Raw genomic sequence first — 19630 nt, forward strand, 5'->3', positions numbered from 1 at the left:
ATCTTGAAACTTTAGCAGTGGTGTATTCAACAACATCATAAAACAGACAGAATGTTCAAAAGCTTGTCTTTGATTCTGGTCTTTATTTCAGCTCATTTATTGCTCTTGTTATTGAGGAAACGCTCATAATTGAGTGAATCTGTGTGCTGGCCAGTTCTGCTCTTCACCTGCAGGAAAACTGTGATGTCATCATGAGGAGGATCATCAACACTGCGACTCACCAGCGGTTCAGAGACGCTGAGCAGATCTCGAGCATGAGCTGAGATAACCTGAGAAACACCCGAGACATTCACATGATTCAGTCATCCAACACTCTTATTGCCAAGTATGTTTAAAACTCAAGGTCATCACTGTAATTAATCCTATGCATTCATTAATGTATGCTTTCAGCCAAATGCATTCCCACTGCAATGAGGAGAACGTTTGATTTCCAGGAGTAAGTCTCATGAAGCCTACCAAGAACACATATCTGTATCTTGCTTTAAGAAAATGAAGAAAATGTAAACTGTAATGCAAAATAATTCACCCTTCACTAAGCCCCGCCTTAAAAGCGTTTCTGACCAATCCTGTCTTAGCAACTGTTGCCCTGCCGCCGGTACTCTAACACACGTTTGCTATTTTCCATTGAGAGCATATGGAAGTAATGTGTGTTTGAGTACTTTTAAGATGGATTTTATCAAAATAATCCAAAAAAATGTAAAGCACGTTGTTGCCGGATCATTTGTAATAGTAACACGAGTTCCCCAGAGAGGATACCCACAGTACTTTTCTTTCTGTTTTTTAAAATAATCTTTAAATAGTTACAGAGAGGTGCATGTTACGGATTAAACCGTGTCAGTCCTCATTCCCAAATGAACATATAACACCTGCAACGACACCTACATTTACTCCTAAAATAGTCGTTCAGTTATTAGCTTTAATTTATTTTGAAGAATATCTCAGCTCTGTTGGTCCATATAATGCAAGTGAATGGTGACCAGCACTCTGAAGCTCCAAAAAGCACATAAAGGCAGCAGAAAATAATCCATAAGACTCCAGTTGTTTTTGAGTGAGAACAGACCAAAATATATCCCCTTTTTCACTGTAAATGTTGCCATTACAGTATTCAGGCATGATCACAATTTCAAGCTCGATTACACTTCCTGGTGCTTGACGCATGTGCAGAGTGCAAGATGGCATTATAGGAAGTGTAATCGAGCTTGAAATCGTGATCATGCCTGAAGACTGTAATAGCAACATGTACAGTGAAAAAGGGGATATATTTTGGTCTGTTCTCACCCAAAAACAACTGGAGTCTTATGGATTACTTTATGCACCCTTAATTTGCTTTTCAGAGCTTCAAATGTCTGGCCACCATGCACTTACATTGAAAGGACCTGCAGAAAAAAAAACTGTGTGTGTTCTGCAGAAGAAATAATGTCATACATATCTGGGATGGCATGAGGGGGAGAATTTTCATATATTAAGTGAACTGTCCCTTTAATGAGGCGTTCAAGTCACGTCAGAATGATCATATTTATGAGATCAGTGTACATGAACACCATCACAAAGTCGTAAATACAGTGAGATTGTCTTGGAGTGCTGGTATTCTAAGATGGGGGCATGTTCATTTAAAAAGCATGGCAAGAATCAAGCAAACTGGTGACTGTACAGTTTAGATTGAATGTATTTTTTGTCCTATTGATGAAGAATGAAGCTTGCCAGAAAATAAGACTCATTTAGCTAGTTAATATGAGGTGACAGGCTTACAGAATAACATTTCCCATCAGTATATGTGGCCACACAAGAATGATCAAATAAGACACAGCTAATATGCAATGTGTATGTGAATACATGTAACATGTTGTGGCATTGGCGCTGGAAAAGCGTCCTGCTCATCTGAAAGTGTTCAGCTTTGATATTTGATCACTGTTTGGGAATGTTTCGGAGACAGTTATATAATAATTTGTGACAGGAGTACAAATGAAAACATGCAAAGATTTTTTTAGGATTTATAAAGATTTGATTTAAAATGTAATGTATTTATACATCATGTTAATACTTGTGGTACTGCATTTAATTTTCACTGCAGTTAAAGGAATATTCCGGGCAGGGCGGATTTAGGCATGGGCAACATGGGGAGTTGCCCAGGGCAGCATCTTGTGGGGGGGGTTGGCGGCACGAGGCACCCACGCAGACCACCCCCCCAACAACTTTGGGGGCGGGTTGAACCGGGTTTCGCCATACAAGCTAGAACCGCTACTGATTCCGGGTTCAATGCAAGTTAAGCTCAATCAGCAGCATTTGTGTCATAATGTTGATTACCACAAATTAATTTCGACTCGTCTCTCCTTTTCTTTAAATGTGTGTTCCAGTGAGACACTTACAATAGAAGTCAATGGGGTAAATTTTTGGTGGGTCAAGACAGAAATGTGAAGCTTATAATTTTATAAAAGCACTTTCATTAATTCTTCTGTTAAAACTTGTGTATTATTTCAGCTGTAAAGTTGTTTAAATCATGTTTTTTTTACAGGCACTTTAGGGTTTTAGGATTTTCAGCGTTGTCATTGTGAAAATTGTCTATATCTTCACACAGATGTGGTTAGTAAGTGATTTTATCACAGTAAAATCATGTTAACACACATATTGTTTACGTCTTGTGTCTATACTTTTGAAACAGTGAGTATTTTAACATATATATATATATATATATATATATATATAATTTATTTAATAAAAAAACTAATATATATATATATATATATATATATATATTTATATATATATATATATATATATATATATATATAATATTTTTATTATTATTATTATTATTTATTTATTTATTTATTTAATCGTTCACTCCTTTTCTTTAAAAAAAAAAAAAAAAGCACAAATCTGTGTTCCAGTGGGACACTTACAATGGAAGTCAATGGGGTCAATTTTTTTATTATTATTATTATTTTATTTTATTTATTTATTTGTGTGTGTGTGTGTGTGGTAATCAACATTATGCCACAAATGCTGTCGATAGAGCTGAACTTGTATTGAACCCAGAATATTCCTTTAATGATATGCTGACCACACCCCCACACTGCCCGCGTCACCAGCTGCTCCTGTCAATCAAACATGTTTCGTTCAGGACTTCACCGGCTCTGTGTACAAGTACTAAAGAAAGAGTTCGGCACTTTAAACAGGACAGACATTTTTGATATTCGAAAGGTGATTAGAATGAGATATTCTATAGTTATAAATATTGTAATTTAATGTTTTAACGCCAAGGTTTCGCTATAATTTTGCAACTTGTGGTAAGCAGCTTGCAGTTAGTAAACAACATTATACATACAGTATGAAATATTACACATTAAATGTGTTCTATTGCGAAAACAAGGAGAATATGAGAGTTCAGCATCTCTGATGTGAAATAACCTGTTTAGTGCTGATGTAGCAGACTGCTGGTTAATCTTACTAAACATGCCAAACTGAACAGAGTGCAAAAACAAGCAGGAGAATCTGCAGCATTTGAACTCCTGCTGAATGTGTTTGTGGGATTCAGTGCATTTCATATGGGACACTTAAGTGTGTTGACTTTGTGTTTTGGGGTTGATTTGTGTCATACTTTAATGCATCAGCACCTACAAGCATGCATAAAACCATTGCAGGTCTAATTTTCATGTGTTTATTGTTTTATGTGCATGTTCAATCCTGCATTTGAGTCTGTGTGGAACCCCAGCAGTGAAAGATTTATTAGTTTATTTTAAAACAGTGTGCTGACAGATCATTTGGGAGATGTGTATGCCCCCCCCAAGGATAATGTCATGTTTTGGTTTGAACATGAAAAATGTCAAGACCCCTCATAATTGGTTAGATGTGCTGATATTGCTCATAGTTGCTTATAGTCTGTGGTGGGAGTGTCTTTAGTCATCAAAATATATATAAACACATGCATTATATATTTGTCTGACACCCTCTTATTTTCTGACTTACAGCAGTGTGAGTGGTAAAAAGATGCCCGTGCCGGTCTGGCTTTGGCATCTACTGTCTCTTTGGACACTTTTCAGCGTGTCTTTTTCTAAGAGGAATGGGCCGAACACTGTTGATTTCTCAGGCACTTTTGGAAACACCCTGCCATCCGTCAGTCGCCCGGCAAACGCCAGTCAGATCTTCTATGGCATCATGTTTGATGCGGGCAGCACGGGCACTCGCATTCATGTCTACACCTTCATACAGAGAGAACCAGGTGAGATTTTGGAAATGCATGAATGATTTGAACTGAACGGTTTTGTCTTGTGACATCATTCAAGGGAGCTGCCTACCTAGACAACAGTTTTAGGAATTAAAGTCACATTTGCATTAGAACACAACCCTTATGGACAAACTGCTGTCTAGGTAGGGAGCTCCCTAGGTTTTGATGATGCTGATAATTACAATATATTAAAATGCCAACAAAAGGCATATTTGTAACTATACATTTTAAGTTTACCTGTAAGCTGATATTATTAAGTGTTTAACGAAGGTAAACTAGCAAAAATGCAGAAAGTCACAAGAGTCTATAAGCATGATTTACTTTTTACCGAATTAACATTGTGAGTATGAACATGTCCAGGTCATATTTCACCCCAATATTTACATTATTTTCATGATAAGTAAACACATTTTCATCACATATTCTCATTGTAATGCAGAAAAACTCTTTGTTATTACTCTAAACTATAATTACAAAAGATTACTTAAATTGCATCCCCATTGAGAACAATAATAATAACTTGTTTAACTCTCTTGTTTTGATCTGTGAGTAAATGAGTAAAAGAACAAATATTGAATTATATTTTGCAGAAAGAAAATGAAGCCTGTTTTAGGATCATGAAGATGTTTTTGCATGACAATGAAGCACATTTGACCTCCAAATTTTCATTAATACTATGACTGGGTATTGATACAGATTTCCCAATTCAATTCCGATTCAGATCCGATATCGATTCATATGGGTTAGGATTTATTTCAGTTTTAATGTCCACTTTGCTTACGTATGAAAGAAATTCTCTCCCAGATAATGCTGTTAATTATACAGGGGACACACTAGATACATTAACAAAAATATTAATTTGATCAGTTTTTCATCAATTCCATCACATTTTAGCTTTTAAAAATGAACAAATCCATGTATTTAATCAATAAATATGATATTATATTGCATATATTATATTTTGTTAGTTGTTTATTGTTTACATGCATTAGTTGTTCTATTTACAAGTATTTACATTGATTTGTTGAGCACGTGCTAAAACTGGTACTGTCTCTTTAAGAAAACCTACAGCGCCTGTAGAAGAGCGCATGTTAATGAGAGACACTCGAATGGCTTCGTAAAATCAGTATTTTTACCCAGTCCTATTTAATACAAAATATTAATTATTGTAAAAAAAAAAAAAAAAAGAGAGAGAAATAAATATATATGATATTATTTAAATTGTATCTCTATTGTGAATAATGAAAATTACAAAAAGAAAACAGAAAAGTAAAACATCTTGATGCATTACAGCAGTGGTTCTCAAAGTGTGGGGCGCACCCTGTTGGAGGGGGGTTTTGGGGGAGAGACTGATCCATCCTCAAATTTCGTTCACTTCCACACTTTCAAAAAAAATAAAAAAATACTGACAATACACACAAGAACCAATGTGCACAATTTCTTTTCCTGTGCCTTGTTTAAACTCTCGTTCATGGTGTCAGGTGGGCTCTCAGCTCTCATGTAAACAAGCTGTTTTCATGCCAGTTTCAAATGGGTGAAGAGGTGAATTAACACTTACATTTCGGTCTGTTCCTTACACAACACACTATATGGCTTCAGAAGAATTAAAATCTAAGGCACGAGTGTTATGGATGACTTCTAAGGTGCTTTTATGTGAGCTTTCGGAGTTTGGACAATCAAGATCCTCTCATCCCTCAATCTTGTGTTAGTAAATAAAGGCTGAAAAAAGTTATTTCAGTGATTATTTATTTTTATTTTATATTTTCCCCTTTTTCTCTCCAATGTGGAATGCCCAATTCCCAATGCGCTCTAAGTCCTCGTGGTGGCGTAGTGACTTGCCTCAATCTGGGTGGCGGAGGACGAATCTCAGTTGCCTCCACGTCTGAGACCGTCAATCCGCACATCTTATCACGTGACTTGTTGAGTGCGTTACCGTGGAGATGTAGCGCGTGTGGAGGCTTCACGCTATTCTCCGCGGCATCCACGCACAACTCACCACACACCCCACCGAGAGTGAGAACCACATTATAGCGACCACGAGGAGGTTACCCCATGTGACTCTACCCTCCCTAGCAACCGGGCCAATTTGGTTGCTAAGGAGACCTGACTGGAGTCACTCATCACGCCCTGGGATGCGAACTAGCAAACTCCAGGTGTGGTAGCAAGCATATTCTACTACTGAGCTATGTAATGTAAATGATTGTCTAGTGTAAAAATGTCTTCAATGAGATATAAAACGTTCTGATAGTTAAATGGAAGATTCATTCCTATATATATATTTATGCAACACATAAAGTGTTCACAAAATAACAACAACCTAGTGAAAAAACTTTTTTTAACTTATCGTTCAGTTTTTTAATTATATATATATATATATATATATATATATATATATATATATATATATATATATATAATTAAATTATTTAAAAAAAATTGTTTATATATAATTAAAAATTATTATTATTATTATTATTTTTTTTTAATTTTTATTTAATTTTAGTTAAATCTTTTAAAAGCATTTTTTTTTTCAGGGAAAACATGAAACATTACTTATAACTTTCCTTTATGCAAAAAAATAAAAAAATAAAATACATATATATATATATATATATATATATATATATATATATATGAAATTCTTTTTATTTTGGGGTGAAATATGAATTTGTTTTGTTAAGTTTCCCCCCTGTATGACATGTTTCCCTCTCTTGATTTGATCTCAGGTGGTTTGCCAGTGTTGGATAATGAAATGTTCCACTCTATGAAGCCGGGTTTATCTGCCTATGCTGACGTACCTGAGATTGTGAGTGAGTTATTATTGGCTTATGTGCCATTATAAGACTTGACCGTCAGCATACACATGTATGAATTAAATGCACATAAATAACATCTCTGCTCACAGGCTGGTCACACAGTCCGTCAGTTACTGCGAGTGGCTAAGAAGACGGTTCCTCCGGTGGAGTGGAAGAGAACTCCAGTGGTCCTGAGAGCCACAGCGGGATTGAGACTGCTGCCGGCTGCTAAAGCTCACGTGCTTCTGGAGGAGGTACAGAAGCGGCTTCACTTTCCTCTGGTACATCAGTTATGGGGCGTTCACACTGACAAGGCTTTCGGGTCTTGGATTGTAATCCTTGTGATGTGTAAATTTCATGGCAGGTTGTTGTAGCTCAGCTGTGAGATCATGGTGCTAGCAACACCACCGTTTTGAGTTCGATTCCCAGGGAACTCTGGACACGCTCACTTTGCATATATTTATATATCAGCTAAATGAAAATGACTGATTTATGCTACGCTGCACAGCGCTGTTTCTGTGAACGCCCCTTTAGTCCGTGAGGTTTCCATCAAGCAACCTGCTGCATAAGCTTTCTCTCATAATAATTCTCGTCTTGTGTTGTGTCTCACAGGTTCAAGATGTCTTTGACGAATCCCCATTTTATGTCCCTGCTGACAGTGTCAGTATCATGAACGGCATTAATGAAGGTATGTTTGCGTTTAAACGTTCAGATAACCACTAGAAAACATCTGTGATTTTATAAATGAATAAGAACGTCACATACAACTCAAAACAAACACGTCAGCTGAAACACCAAATCAACAGTTTAGAAAAGAACAGTAAATCATTGCAGATTAAGTGCTCAGACACACCAGTGATTTACTGTCGTTTGTGATTGGTTTACAGTACCTGTGATGTCATGTGAGTGTCAGATGTAATTAAAGGTGATTACATGAAATCATGTTGCTGTATGAATACACCTCACACACTGATTTATTTTACAATACATTTTAGTCTTCTGAAAATATTATGAAATATACATTAAACCATTTTCCCAGATTGCTTTGCTATATTATTTATATAAATCGCATTATTCTGCCTCTAAAATCTGATTGAATGAGGCACATTTGGAGTGACTGTAAAATAGCGGATATATACAATATAAATATGCTGCTGTGGCGTTTTAATGTGTAAATAGTTCAACTAATGAACTTTATTACTTGTTGGAAGATGTATTTATTGTCAGTTGTGATTAGAGATAGACCGATAATCGGTTTGACCTATATTTTTAAACAATATTTCCGTTTCTTGAATATCGGATTTACAGATAAAGTTGGACATAAATGACTGTACATTTTAAATAATAATTAGGTGAAGTGAGGGCTTTAAACCAGTGTGTGTTGCAACTAAAACTAATCCAATTAATTATTTGTAGACTGTGCGCAGTTTTAGTTTTGTAAAGCAGTGCATGAAAGTTTAGTGATAAATGAAAAGTTTTTAATGTGCCTAAAAGTAGAAATAAATCGAGAATTAAAAATTGGTGAGGGCCTGGGTAGCTCAGCGAGTGTTGACGCTGACTATCACCCTTGGAGTCGCTAGTTCAAATCCAGGGCATGCTGAGTGACTCCAGCCAGGTCTCCTAAGCAACCAAATTGGCCCGGTTGCTAGGGAGGGTAAAGTCACATGGGGTAACCTCCTCGTGGTCACTATAATGTGGTTCGTTCTCGTTGGGGCGCGTGGTGAGTCGTGCGTGGATGCCGCGGAGAATAGCGTGAAGCCTCCACACGCGCTATGTCTCCACGGTAACACGCTCAACAAGCCACGTGATAAGATGCGCGGATTGACGGTCTCAGACGCGGAGGCAACTGAGATTCGTCCTCCGCCACCCGGATTGAGGCGAGTCACTACGCCACCACGAGGACTTAGAAGCGCATTGGGAATTGGGCATTCCAAATTGAAAAAATAAATAAATTTAAAATTGGTTATGCATGTCCGTTATCGGAGACTTATACACAAAAATAATCAGTATCACATCTGTCATTAAAACCAATATCGGTCCATATCTAGTTATGATTATTATGTATAAGTGTCATTATTTATTGAATGTTATTTATATCATATTGCTCTTACTGCCATTGTATAACAGCAATAAGCGATACTGTATATTAAAGATTACTGTAAGACAGATTTAATAACACTCATCTTCACAGGTATTCTTGCCTGGGTTACAGTCAACTTTCTTGCAGGTGAGAGAGATTTTTTTTTTTATCTCTAAAAGAGGACCAATTTTATCTTATACAGTAAGTGTGATGTTTTTAAAACCGTTGAATTCAGCAGACCTCAAACTGTCAGAAAGACTTTCCCCCGACCATTTCAAATACATCATCATCATCATCATCATCATAAAACAGCATTTTCAACCTATTTGACTTCTGTCATGTAACATGTTTCTGAGTGGAACAGAATCCAACTTGATCCCTCGATTTTCTCCATGAGGATTTAATTAGATGGTGTAAAATAAGAGTGTTTAGTGACGTCAGCCGAAAAGGAAAGTTGTTTCAGAGGTTTAGGGAGTTATTATCATATTTGATAAAACTCTTTGATAGCACGGCCAAAATACGACTTAAAATAATGTTGCGAAGGTAACAGATCATTTGCTTTTTTACAGACATTGCTAATATGTTTTTTAAAACTAAGCTCACTTAAGCTCACTTGTACAGTTGTGGCCTAAAATATTGGCACCCTTGGTAAATATGTGCAAAGAAGGCTGTGAAAAATATGTCTTTATTGTTTATCCTTTTGATCTTTTTGATGTGTGTTTTGGATCATTGTCCTGCTGGAAGATCCAACCACGGCCCATTGTAAGCTTTCTGGCAGAGGCAGTCAGGTTTTGATTTAGGATCTGTTGGTATATGATAGAGTCCATGATGCCATGTATCCAAACAAGATGTCCAGGACCTCTGGCAGAAAAACAGCCCCACAACATTAAAGATCCAGCACCATATTTAACTGTGGGCATTGGGTGGTACTTCATCTCTGTGTACGCCAAACCCATCTCTGGTGTTTGCTGCCAAAAAGCTCTTTTTTTTGTTTGTTTTATCTGACCACAGAACCTGGCCGCATTTGAAGTTCCAGTAGTGTCTGGCAAACTGAAGACGCTTGAGTTTGTTGTTGGATGAGAGTAGAGACTTTTTTCTTGAAACCCTCCCAAACAACTTGTGGTGATGTAGGTGATGTCTGATTGTAGTTTTGGAGACTTTCTGACCCCAAGACCCAACAAATTTCTGCAATTCTCCAGCTGTGATCCTTGGAGATTCTTTGGCCACTTGAACCATCCTCCTCACTGTGCGTGGAGACAATATAGACACACGTCCTCTTCCAGGCCGATTCTTAACATCTCCAGTTGATTTGAACTTCTTAATTATTGCCCTGTTGGTGGAAATGGGTATTTTCAATGCTTTGGCTATTTTCTTATAGACATCCATATGAATATTGAAATCTACTTTTTTTTTCTTCATATTTGTATATTTTTTTCAATGCATTTTATTAACAATAAATGAAGCATACTAATAACACAATCATGACAAGAAAAGAAAAGAAAAAGGAGAGTAAATAAAATTGTAAGTAAATAAATAACTAAATGAAAGAAAATTAAATAAATAAAATATACACAATTATTGAGTACATCCATGTTCATACAAACATCCATAAACATATCAGTTTATGTATACTGTACATATATAAACATTTTACTTATTATTTACCTATACTTTCACATTTTCTATACTTTTAAATACTTTTGGGTAGGTCCAATATATCCACTTTTTCTTCCATAATTTCATTATTTTATATATATTATATTATTATAATCTTTTTTTTTTTTTTTTTTTCATTTTTATTGCAAAGGTTTATAGTTCTAAATAACTCACAACCTAGGATTAGTCTGTTTATATTTACTTTTTGTTTTTTGACATCTTTCGTCCATTAAGTGTTCTTGGATTCTTATCCAATAAGTTATAAATTCCATATTATATATTTCATCTGCAATATTGTTGTTCTCCAATCTATTACTTGAGCTGGTGTTGACTTAAGTGCTGCGATTCTCATAATTCTAAATAAATATCTTTCTTTTAGCATTTTACCCAGAATTACATTTTCACAGAATGCTTTCAAATCTATCATTTATTATAGTTCAATGTTGCTTTAGAGTCTAAATTCAATCTACTTATTATCCAAAATGTATAATTCACTTTCCCCTTTTTATTACTGATGTGGGCATATATTTAAACCTGTTTTCAGGTCACCTTTACCCCAACACACAGAAGACGGTGGGCATTCTGGATCTGGGTGGAGGATCGACACAAATCACCTTCCTACCAAAGTCAAAGGTTAGTCTCTTCTCTCCCCTTTTTAGGCCACGTCCATACTAATAACACGTTGTCGTTTGAAAGCGCACTGTTTTTGCAACATTTATTCCTCTCATCCACACTTTAACGACGTTTCCCTGCTTTGGAAATAGTGTTTCGAAAACATTGTCCATTAGCCCAAACGTTGGAAACGGATGACGTTTGCAGTTCTCAAATGAATGAATCCGATTAAGTGTTGATTTGGCTGATGAAACATAGCGGTGTTTGCTACATGAAGCATCAGTATTACTATCTGAACTAACCCTTAACCCAAAGTGAAACTTCAGCGTGTAACGCGCTCTTTTTTAATATTGTACAGAAAACGATTGAGAGTGCGCCTGCTGATTATATCGCAAGATTCGACATGTTTAACTCAACGTATGAACTCTATACACACAGGTAAATACAATTAATGTAGCGTAGATCCCAGCAAACAGTCAAATTACAATAGAAATATTAAGTTTTATAAATATGAGTTATTCTCCACAGTTACCTTGGAAACGGAATCAAAGCTGCTCGAGTGTCAGCGCTCGGAGCTTCGGGCTCAGAAGGTAAAATATACACTTGACATTACTTTTAATAATACAGAATATTTGTATATACAATGTATAGATGGTGGTTTATTCAATGTTCATTGATTACATTGATGTCGGTGCAATTATATTTGTGTTGTAGGTCTGGAGAGGAAAGTTTTCAAAAGCTCTTGTTTACCCAAAAAATATACGGGGGAGTTCAGTTTTGGAGGAGTAACTTACCACGTCAGTGGAATCACACAAGGTACAATAAACTTAAACACTGTTTCTTTGATCATTAAAGTATTAATGAATTAATGGTAACACTTTACAATAAGGTTCCATTTGTTAACATTAGATAACTACATTAGTCAACATGAACTAACAACAAACAATTGTATTTTTATTACTTACATTAATAAAGATTTATAAATGCTGTAAAAATATATTGTTCATCGTTAGTTCATGATACTTAATGCATTAACTAATGGAACCTTATTATAAAGTGTTACCAAATTAAAGGGATAGTTCATCCATAAATGAAAATGTTCTCATCATTTACTCACCCTCATGCCATCCCAGATGTGTATGACTTTCTTTCTTCTGCAGAACACAAATGAAGATTTTTAGAAGAATATTTCAGCTCTGTAGGTCCATACAATGCAAGTGAATGGTGACCAAAATTTTAAAGCTCCAAAAATCACATAAAGGCAGCATAAAAGCAATCAATAAGACTCCATTGGTTTAATCCATGTCTTCAGAAGTGATATGATAGGTGTGGATGAGAAACAGTTCTTCAAAAAATCTCCACTTTCACTTTCACTTGTGAAACTAAACAGGCACCACATGTGACTTTCAGATGTAAAAGTGAAAGAGCAGATTTAGAGTAAAAAAGGACTTAAATATTGATCTGTTTCTCACCCACACCTATCATATCACTTCTGAAGACATGGATTAAACCACTGGAGTCTTATGGATTACTTTTATGCTGCCTTTATGTGCTTTTTGGAGCTTCAAAGTTCTGGTCACCATTCACTTGCATTGTATGGACCTACAGAGCTGAAATATTCTTCTAAAAATCTTCATTTGTGTTCTGCAGAAGAAAGAAAGTCATACACATCTGGGATGGCATGAGGGTGAGTAAATGATGACAGAATTGTAATTTTTGGGTGAACTATGTTTAATGAATATCATGAACCCTGTCAAGAACATGTCTATCTAACATGTTCATGTCATATTTAACCCAAAAATCACACACACACCAATATATATATGTGTGTGTGTGTGTGTGTGTGTGCACGTGCGTGTGTGTGTGTGTAATACTTAATACTTTAAAACTGCTGCAAAGGAGATAAAGCAAAAAATAAAAGAGAGATTTTTGTTTTTTTAGGACTGTTCAGATTTTCATCATAATAAAACACATTCCCAAAATTCTCTACTGTAATGCAAATATTTATATATAATGGTAGAATTAGTTGTGCCTTCAATTTATTATTGATTTAAAAAAATAAAATAAAATACTGCACATTTTAGAGTGACTGTTTTACAAATCTAATGAAAGTAAACAAACTCCAGACACATTACAGTAATGTGAAAAATCTTAATGGTTCTACAAATAGACTTTATTTTACAGTTCGTGTAATTTCAGTATAGTTACAGTATACTTACCCAAGAAAGTACTGAGTAATATTAGATAGCTACATGTACTTAATATGGGTTAAGGTTAGGACCTAGTAATTCCTATAGTTGTTGTAATTATATAGTACATAAATGTAGAACAGTACAGTAAAATAAAGTGCTACCCAATTTTCTTTATGCAAAATTTTATTCTTTTGATTTTGTGGAAAAATATCACCCTCGACTCACAATAGTGTGTAATAGTCCCACATGAATCAGTCACAACTGTTTGTTTTGTGATGTGTATGTTTGTTTGGTAAGAGAGTGTCCGTTAAGAACATGTAAACATTGAATGTGTTGTTTTTCAGGTGAGATGGGATACAAGACGTGTTATCAGGAAATGCTGAAGGTGGTCAGGGGCGTCATCAAACAGCCACACGAACTGAAAGAAAGTGCGACTTTCTACGCATTCTCTTATTATTTTGATCACGCTGTGGAGGCCGGCCTCGTTGGTAAGAGAAAAAAAAATATTCTTTTTATGTTTTTATTACTTTTTATTTACTGTTTTTAATTTGTCAACACTAGCACCAAGTGAAGCTCCTTGAAAGTCCAAATATTTATACTAAAATAACAAAGAGTGTTTGTTATAATTATGAAACAGAAGTAAAATCCAGCCGATATACACACACCTGTGACCGCATGTCAGTAATGCAACACAATTAATTGTTTGGCTAGTGACCATTATGAAATAGCGTGATTTATCATTATTAATACATTTATTTCTCTTATTAAATAATCATTTAAATAATTGTGTTTACCGTGGTTTACAGTGGTGTGAAAAAGTGTTCGCCCCCTTCCTGATTTCTTATTGTTTTGCATGTTTGTCACACTTAAATGTTTCAGATCATCAAACAAGTTTAAATATTAGTCAAAGATAACACAAGTAAACACAAAATGCAGTTTTTAAATGAAGGTTGTTATTATTAAGGGAAAACAAAATCCAAACCTACATGGCCCTGTGTGAAAAAATGTTTGCCCCACCTGTTAAAACATAACTTAACTGTGGTTTATCACACCTGAGTTCAATTTCTCTAGCCACACCCAGGCCTGATTACTGCCACACCTGTTCTCAATCAAGAAATCACTTAAATAGGACCTGCCTGACAAAGTGAAGTAGACCAAAAGATCTTCAAAAGCTAGACATCATGCCGAGATCCAAAGAAATTCAGGAACAAATGAGAAAGAAAGTAATTGAGATCTATCAGTCTGGAAAAGGTTATAAAGCCATTTCTAAAGCTTTGGGACTCCAGAGAACCACAGTGAGAGCCATTATCCACAAATGGTGAAAACATGGAACAGTGGTGAACCTTCCCAGGAGTGGCCGGCCGACCAAAATTACCCCAAGAGCGCAGCGACGACTCATCCAAGAGGTCACAAAAGACCCCACAACAACATCCAAAGAACTGCAGGCCTCACTTGCCTCAGTTAAGGTCAGTGTTCATGACTCCACCATAAGAAAGAGACTGGGCAAAAATGGCCTGCATGGCAGAGTTCCAAGACGAAAACCACTGCCGAGCAAAAAGAACATTAAGGCTCGTCTCATTTTTGCCAGAAAACATCTTGATGATCCCCAAGACTTTTGGGAAAATACTCTGTGGACTGACGAGACAAAAGTTGAACATTTTGGAAGGTGTGTGTCCCATTACATCTGGCGTAAAAGTAACACCGCATTTCAGAAAAAGAACATCATACCAACAGTAAAATATGGTGGTGGTAGTGTGATGGTCTGGGGCTGTTTTGCTGCTTCAGGACCTGGAAGACTTGCTGTGATAAATGGAACCATGAATTCTGCTGTCTACCAAAAAATCCTGAAGGAGAATGTCCGGTCATCTGTTCGTGACCTCAAGCTGAAGCGAACTTGGGTTCTGCAGCAGGACAATGATCCAAAACACACCAGCAAGTCCACCTCTGAATGGCTGAAGAAAAACAAAATGAAGACTTTGGAGTGGCCTAGTCAAAGTCCTGACCTGAATCCTATTGAGATGCTGTGGCATGACCTTAAAAAGGCAGTTCATGCTCGAAAACCCTCCAATGTGGCTGAATTACAACAATTCTGCAAAGATGAGTGGGCCAGAATTCCTCCACAGCGCTGTAAAAGACTCATTGCAAGTTATCGCAAACGCTTGATTGCAGTTGTTGCTGCTAAGGGTGGCCCAACCAGTTATTAGGTTTAGGGGGCAATCACTTTTTCACACAGGGCCATGTAGGTTTGGATTTTGTTTTCCCTTAATAATAACAACCTTCATTTAAAAACTGCATTTTGTGTTTACTTGTGTTATCTTTGACTAATATTTAAACTTGTTTGATGATCTGAAACATTTAAGTGTGACAAACATGCAAAAAAATAAGAAATCAGGAAGGGGGCAAACACTTTTTCACACCACTGTATGTCTTTATTAATGGCTGACTTGACACTAATTTATTGATTATTTATTCTGTCTCGTATGATGTCACAGATGAATCCAGAGGAGGTGCGGTGAAGATCCGAGACTTTAGGAAAAGAGCTAAAGAGGGTGAGAGCTCACCGTTCATCTGCCTTCATTTTCATTCCACGCTTTTTATCATTGAATCGTGTGATATTTTCAGGTTATACAGAGCCATTATCACAATAAAAGTGAATAAAAGCACTTGCATATGTTTTCTAGTGTGCAACAAAACTTCTAAACTCAATCCAGTCAACCACTTCCTGTGTATGGATCTCACATACATCATCTGTCTGCTCAAAGATGGGTTTGGTTTTAAAGAAAGCACCGTTCTGGAGGTATGTTTGGGTCTGGAGTTTCTGATGAGTCGACCAACGCCAGTTAACTGATTAATCACTTGTTTGGTTTTTCGCAGTTAACCAAGAAGGTGAACAACGTGGAAACCAGCTGGGCTTTAGGAGCTACAATTAACTACTTCCAGAAGTTCAAGATTCACTAGAAATACATTCAGAACCAGCTGTGTGTTTCACAGGCCACCGCAGTTATTTCTGCTCATCCACTCGCTAGCAGAAGGGTCACATTTCACCCCAAAATCAAAAAAAGATTTTTACACTTTACACGAAGAAAATGAAGACCGTGAAGTGCATTTTCCACCCAAATTCTTTCAACCATTTGTCCAGGGGTTTTATTTTCTTTTAATTCTCATTTTAAAACTAAATATCAGTGCAGTAAATGTACCATAAATAAGCAATTTTTTACTACATTAAAGTTAATGCATTAGGTAATATGAACTAACAATGAACAATATATATTTTTTTTACAGTTATTAATCCTTGTTAATAAAAATGCAGTTGTTCATTAGTTCATGTTAGTTCATAGTGCATTAACTGATGTTAACAAATGCAACTTGTGATTTTAAAAATCTATTGGTATGTTCAAATTACAGTGCATCCGGAAAGTATTCACAGTGCTTCACTTTTTCCACATTTTGTTATGTTACAGCCTTATTCCAAAATGGATTAAATTCATTATTTTCCTCAAAATGCTACAAACAATACCCCATAATGACAACGTGAAAGAAGTTTGTTTGAAATCTTTGCAAAAATAATAAAAATAAATAAATAAAAAGAAATCACATGTACATAAGTATTCACAGCCTTTGCTCAATACTTTGTTGAAGCACCTTTGGCACCAATTACAGCCTCAAGTCTTTTTGAGTATGATGCTACAAGCTTGACACACCTATTTTTGGGCAGTTTCTCCCATTCTTCTTTGCAGGACCTCTCAAGCTCCATCAGGTTGGATGGGGAGCGTCGGTGCACAGCCATTTTCAGATCTCTCCAGAGACGTTCAATCGGGTTCAAGTCTGGGCTCTGGCTGGGCCACTCAAGGACATTCACAGAGTTGTCCCGGAGCCACTCCTTTGTTATCTTGGCTGTGTGCTTAGGGTCGTTGTCCTGTTGGAAGATGAACCTTCGCCCCAGTCTGAGGTCCAGAGCGCTCTGGAGCAGGTTTTCATCAAGGATGTCTCTGTACATTGCTGCATTCATCTTTCCCTCGATCCTGACTAGTCTCCCAGTTCCTGCCGCTGAAAAACATCCCCACAGCATGATGCTGCCACCACCATGCTTCACTGTAGGGATGGTATTGGCCAGGTGATGAGCGGTGCCTGGTTTCCTCCAGACATGATGCTTTCCATTCAGGTCAAAGAGTTCAATCTTTGTTTCTCATGGTCTGAGAGTCCTTCAGGTGCCTTTTGGCAAACTCCAGGCGGGCTGTCGTGTGCCTTTTACTGAGGAGTGGCTTCCGTCTGGCCACTCCACCATACAGGCCTGATTGGTGGAGTGCTGCAGAGATGGTTGTTCTTCTGGAAGGTTCTCCTCTCTCCACAGAGAAACGCTGGAGCTCTGTCAGAGTGACCATCGGGTTCTTGGTCACCTCCCTGACTAAGGCCCTTCTCCCCCGATCGCTCAGTTTGGCCAGGCGGCCAGCTCTAGGAAGAGTCCTGGTGGTTCCAAACTTCTTCCATTTACGGATGATGGAGGCCACTGTGCTCATCGGGACCTTCAATGCTGCAGAACTTTTTCTGTTCCCTTCCCCAGATCTGTGCCTCAATACAATCCTGTCTCGGAGGTCTACAGACAATTCCTTGGACTTCATGGCTTGGTTTGTGCTCTGACATGCACTGTTAACTGTGGGACCTTATATAGACAGGTGTGTGCCTTTCCAAATCATGTCCAATCAACTGAATTTACCACAGGTGGACTCCAATCAAGTTGTAGAAACATCTCAAGGATGATCAGTGGAAACAGGATGCACCTGAGCTCAATTTTGAGTGTCATGGCAAAGACTGTGAATACTTACGTACATGTGATTTTTTTCGTTTTTTATTTTTAATAAATTTACAAAGATTTCAAACAAACTTCTTTCATGTTGTCATTATGGGGTATTGTTTGTAGAAAAAAAGTGAAGCGCTGTGAACACTTTCCGGATGCACTGTAAGATTAACCAAGATTTATAAATGCGGTTCATTGTTAGTTCGTTAACTAAAGTTAGAAAAAAAAAACATTTTATTTTTCACATTACATTAATAGGAACGTTTTTGTTTTTTTCTGCGGGACTTTGAAATGGGCTTCAATGTCTCAGTAAAATACATTTATTTTTCCTCTTGATTTTGGGGTGAAATATGAGCTGGACAGTCTTGACAGGTTTCACTCTGTATGATGGTGCTGTTTAACTTTCTCGGGAAGTAAATATAACACTGCACTATGAAAGAAGGTGCTCGTTTGAGTTGCCAGTACTGTACATTTCTAATGAGGTTGTGAAAGCTCTTAAAATCATATTATGTTATCTTGTTAGGAAGATGCATTTCCATCTGCAGAGCATTTGTCCTTCTCAGATGACACGTCAATACTGCAGCAGAAGAGTTTCTGTAAATGGATGCGCTGTGTTGTACTGTTTACAATGTCAGAACCATTCGCAACATGTAATGATGACTTGGGGAGATGTAGTTTGAGAGTGGCTGATAACTCATTCTTTTTGTTTTAGATTTGCCCCTTTTTTAGTGCCTTTAGATATTATTAAATATTTTTTGATGCATCATGTCTGTTCATTGTAAAAACCTCATAACAATAAATGACCTGCGAGTGCGTTTCCTAAAATAGTTTATTTACAAAAACAACAACTACAGCAACGCGACCACATCGTCACTGTACGCGTGTCCTGTTGTCATGGTAACCAGGTCATGAGGGGGTGACAGGACGACTACGGGATCCGACGGACCTGAATGAAGGACAGATGCTGTTACTGTAGTAACACATGACAGTATAGAAGTCTTAGCGTTTATACTTGTACATGTTTGTACCTTGCGTTCTCAACATGGCGTGATGTAAATTCATGGACTCCACCGTTGTCATGTTCACTATTGAGTCGCCGCCACTGCCATCCGCCTCCAACAAGCTGCTGTGAGTGAGCGCCTCACCTGTCAATCACACACAAACACCGCCCACTTATCCGAAAGTCTGAACAGTCACGACTTGTGCTGTCTGAAATTACATTACATTACTGTACTAGAACATCAGAATATACAGTAAATGTGATAAATGCATGCA

General features: G+C 37.0%; 2 protein-coding genes across 4 annotated transcripts in view; one reads left to right on the forward strand and one right to left on the reverse strand.

Moving 5' to 3' along the window:
* entpd5b (ectonucleoside triphosphate diphosphohydrolase 5b) lies at positions 1 to 17082 on the forward strand. The gene is made up of 14 exons (XM_051655614.1): positions 1 to 325; positions 3969 to 4219; positions 6952 to 7031; positions 7131 to 7274; positions 7633 to 7708; positions 9212 to 9247; positions 11301 to 11389; positions 11727 to 11806; positions 11897 to 11958; positions 12083 to 12184; positions 13905 to 14048; positions 16053 to 16109; positions 16242 to 16357; positions 16435 to 17082. Exons 1-14 carry the CDS (start codon positions 294 to 296, stop codon positions 16516 to 16518), a joined length of 1353 nt encoding a protein of 450 aa, XP_051511574.1. The 5' UTR covers positions 1 to 293; the 3' UTR covers positions 16519 to 17082.
* The window catches only part of znf410 (zinc finger protein 410), a 22070-nt gene continuing 11737 nt past the window's right edge, over positions 9298 to 19630 (reverse strand). For 2 of the 3 annotated variants that reach the window (XM_051655624.1, XM_051655623.1), the window contains exons 11-12: positions 19384 to 19500; positions 19052 to 19301 (exon numbers count right to left, since the gene is read on the reverse strand). In XM_051655624.1, the coding sequence (XP_051511584.1) occupies positions 19204 to 19301; positions 19384 to 19500 (215 nt within the window). In that variant the 3' untranslated portion in view covers positions 19052 to 19203. Of the gene's footprint in view, positions 10431 to 19051; positions 19302 to 19383; positions 19501 to 19630 lie in introns of those variants that run through there. The other variant, XM_051655625.1, reaches the window with a different exon arrangement.

This window comes from Myxocyprinus asiaticus, chromosome 25, assembly GCF_019703515.2.
Source record: "Myxocyprinus asiaticus isolate MX2 ecotype Aquarium Trade chromosome 25, UBuf_Myxa_2, whole genome shotgun sequence".
NCBI classification, from domain to species: Eukaryota; Metazoa; Chordata; class Actinopteri; order Cypriniformes; family Catostomidae; genus Myxocyprinus; species Myxocyprinus asiaticus.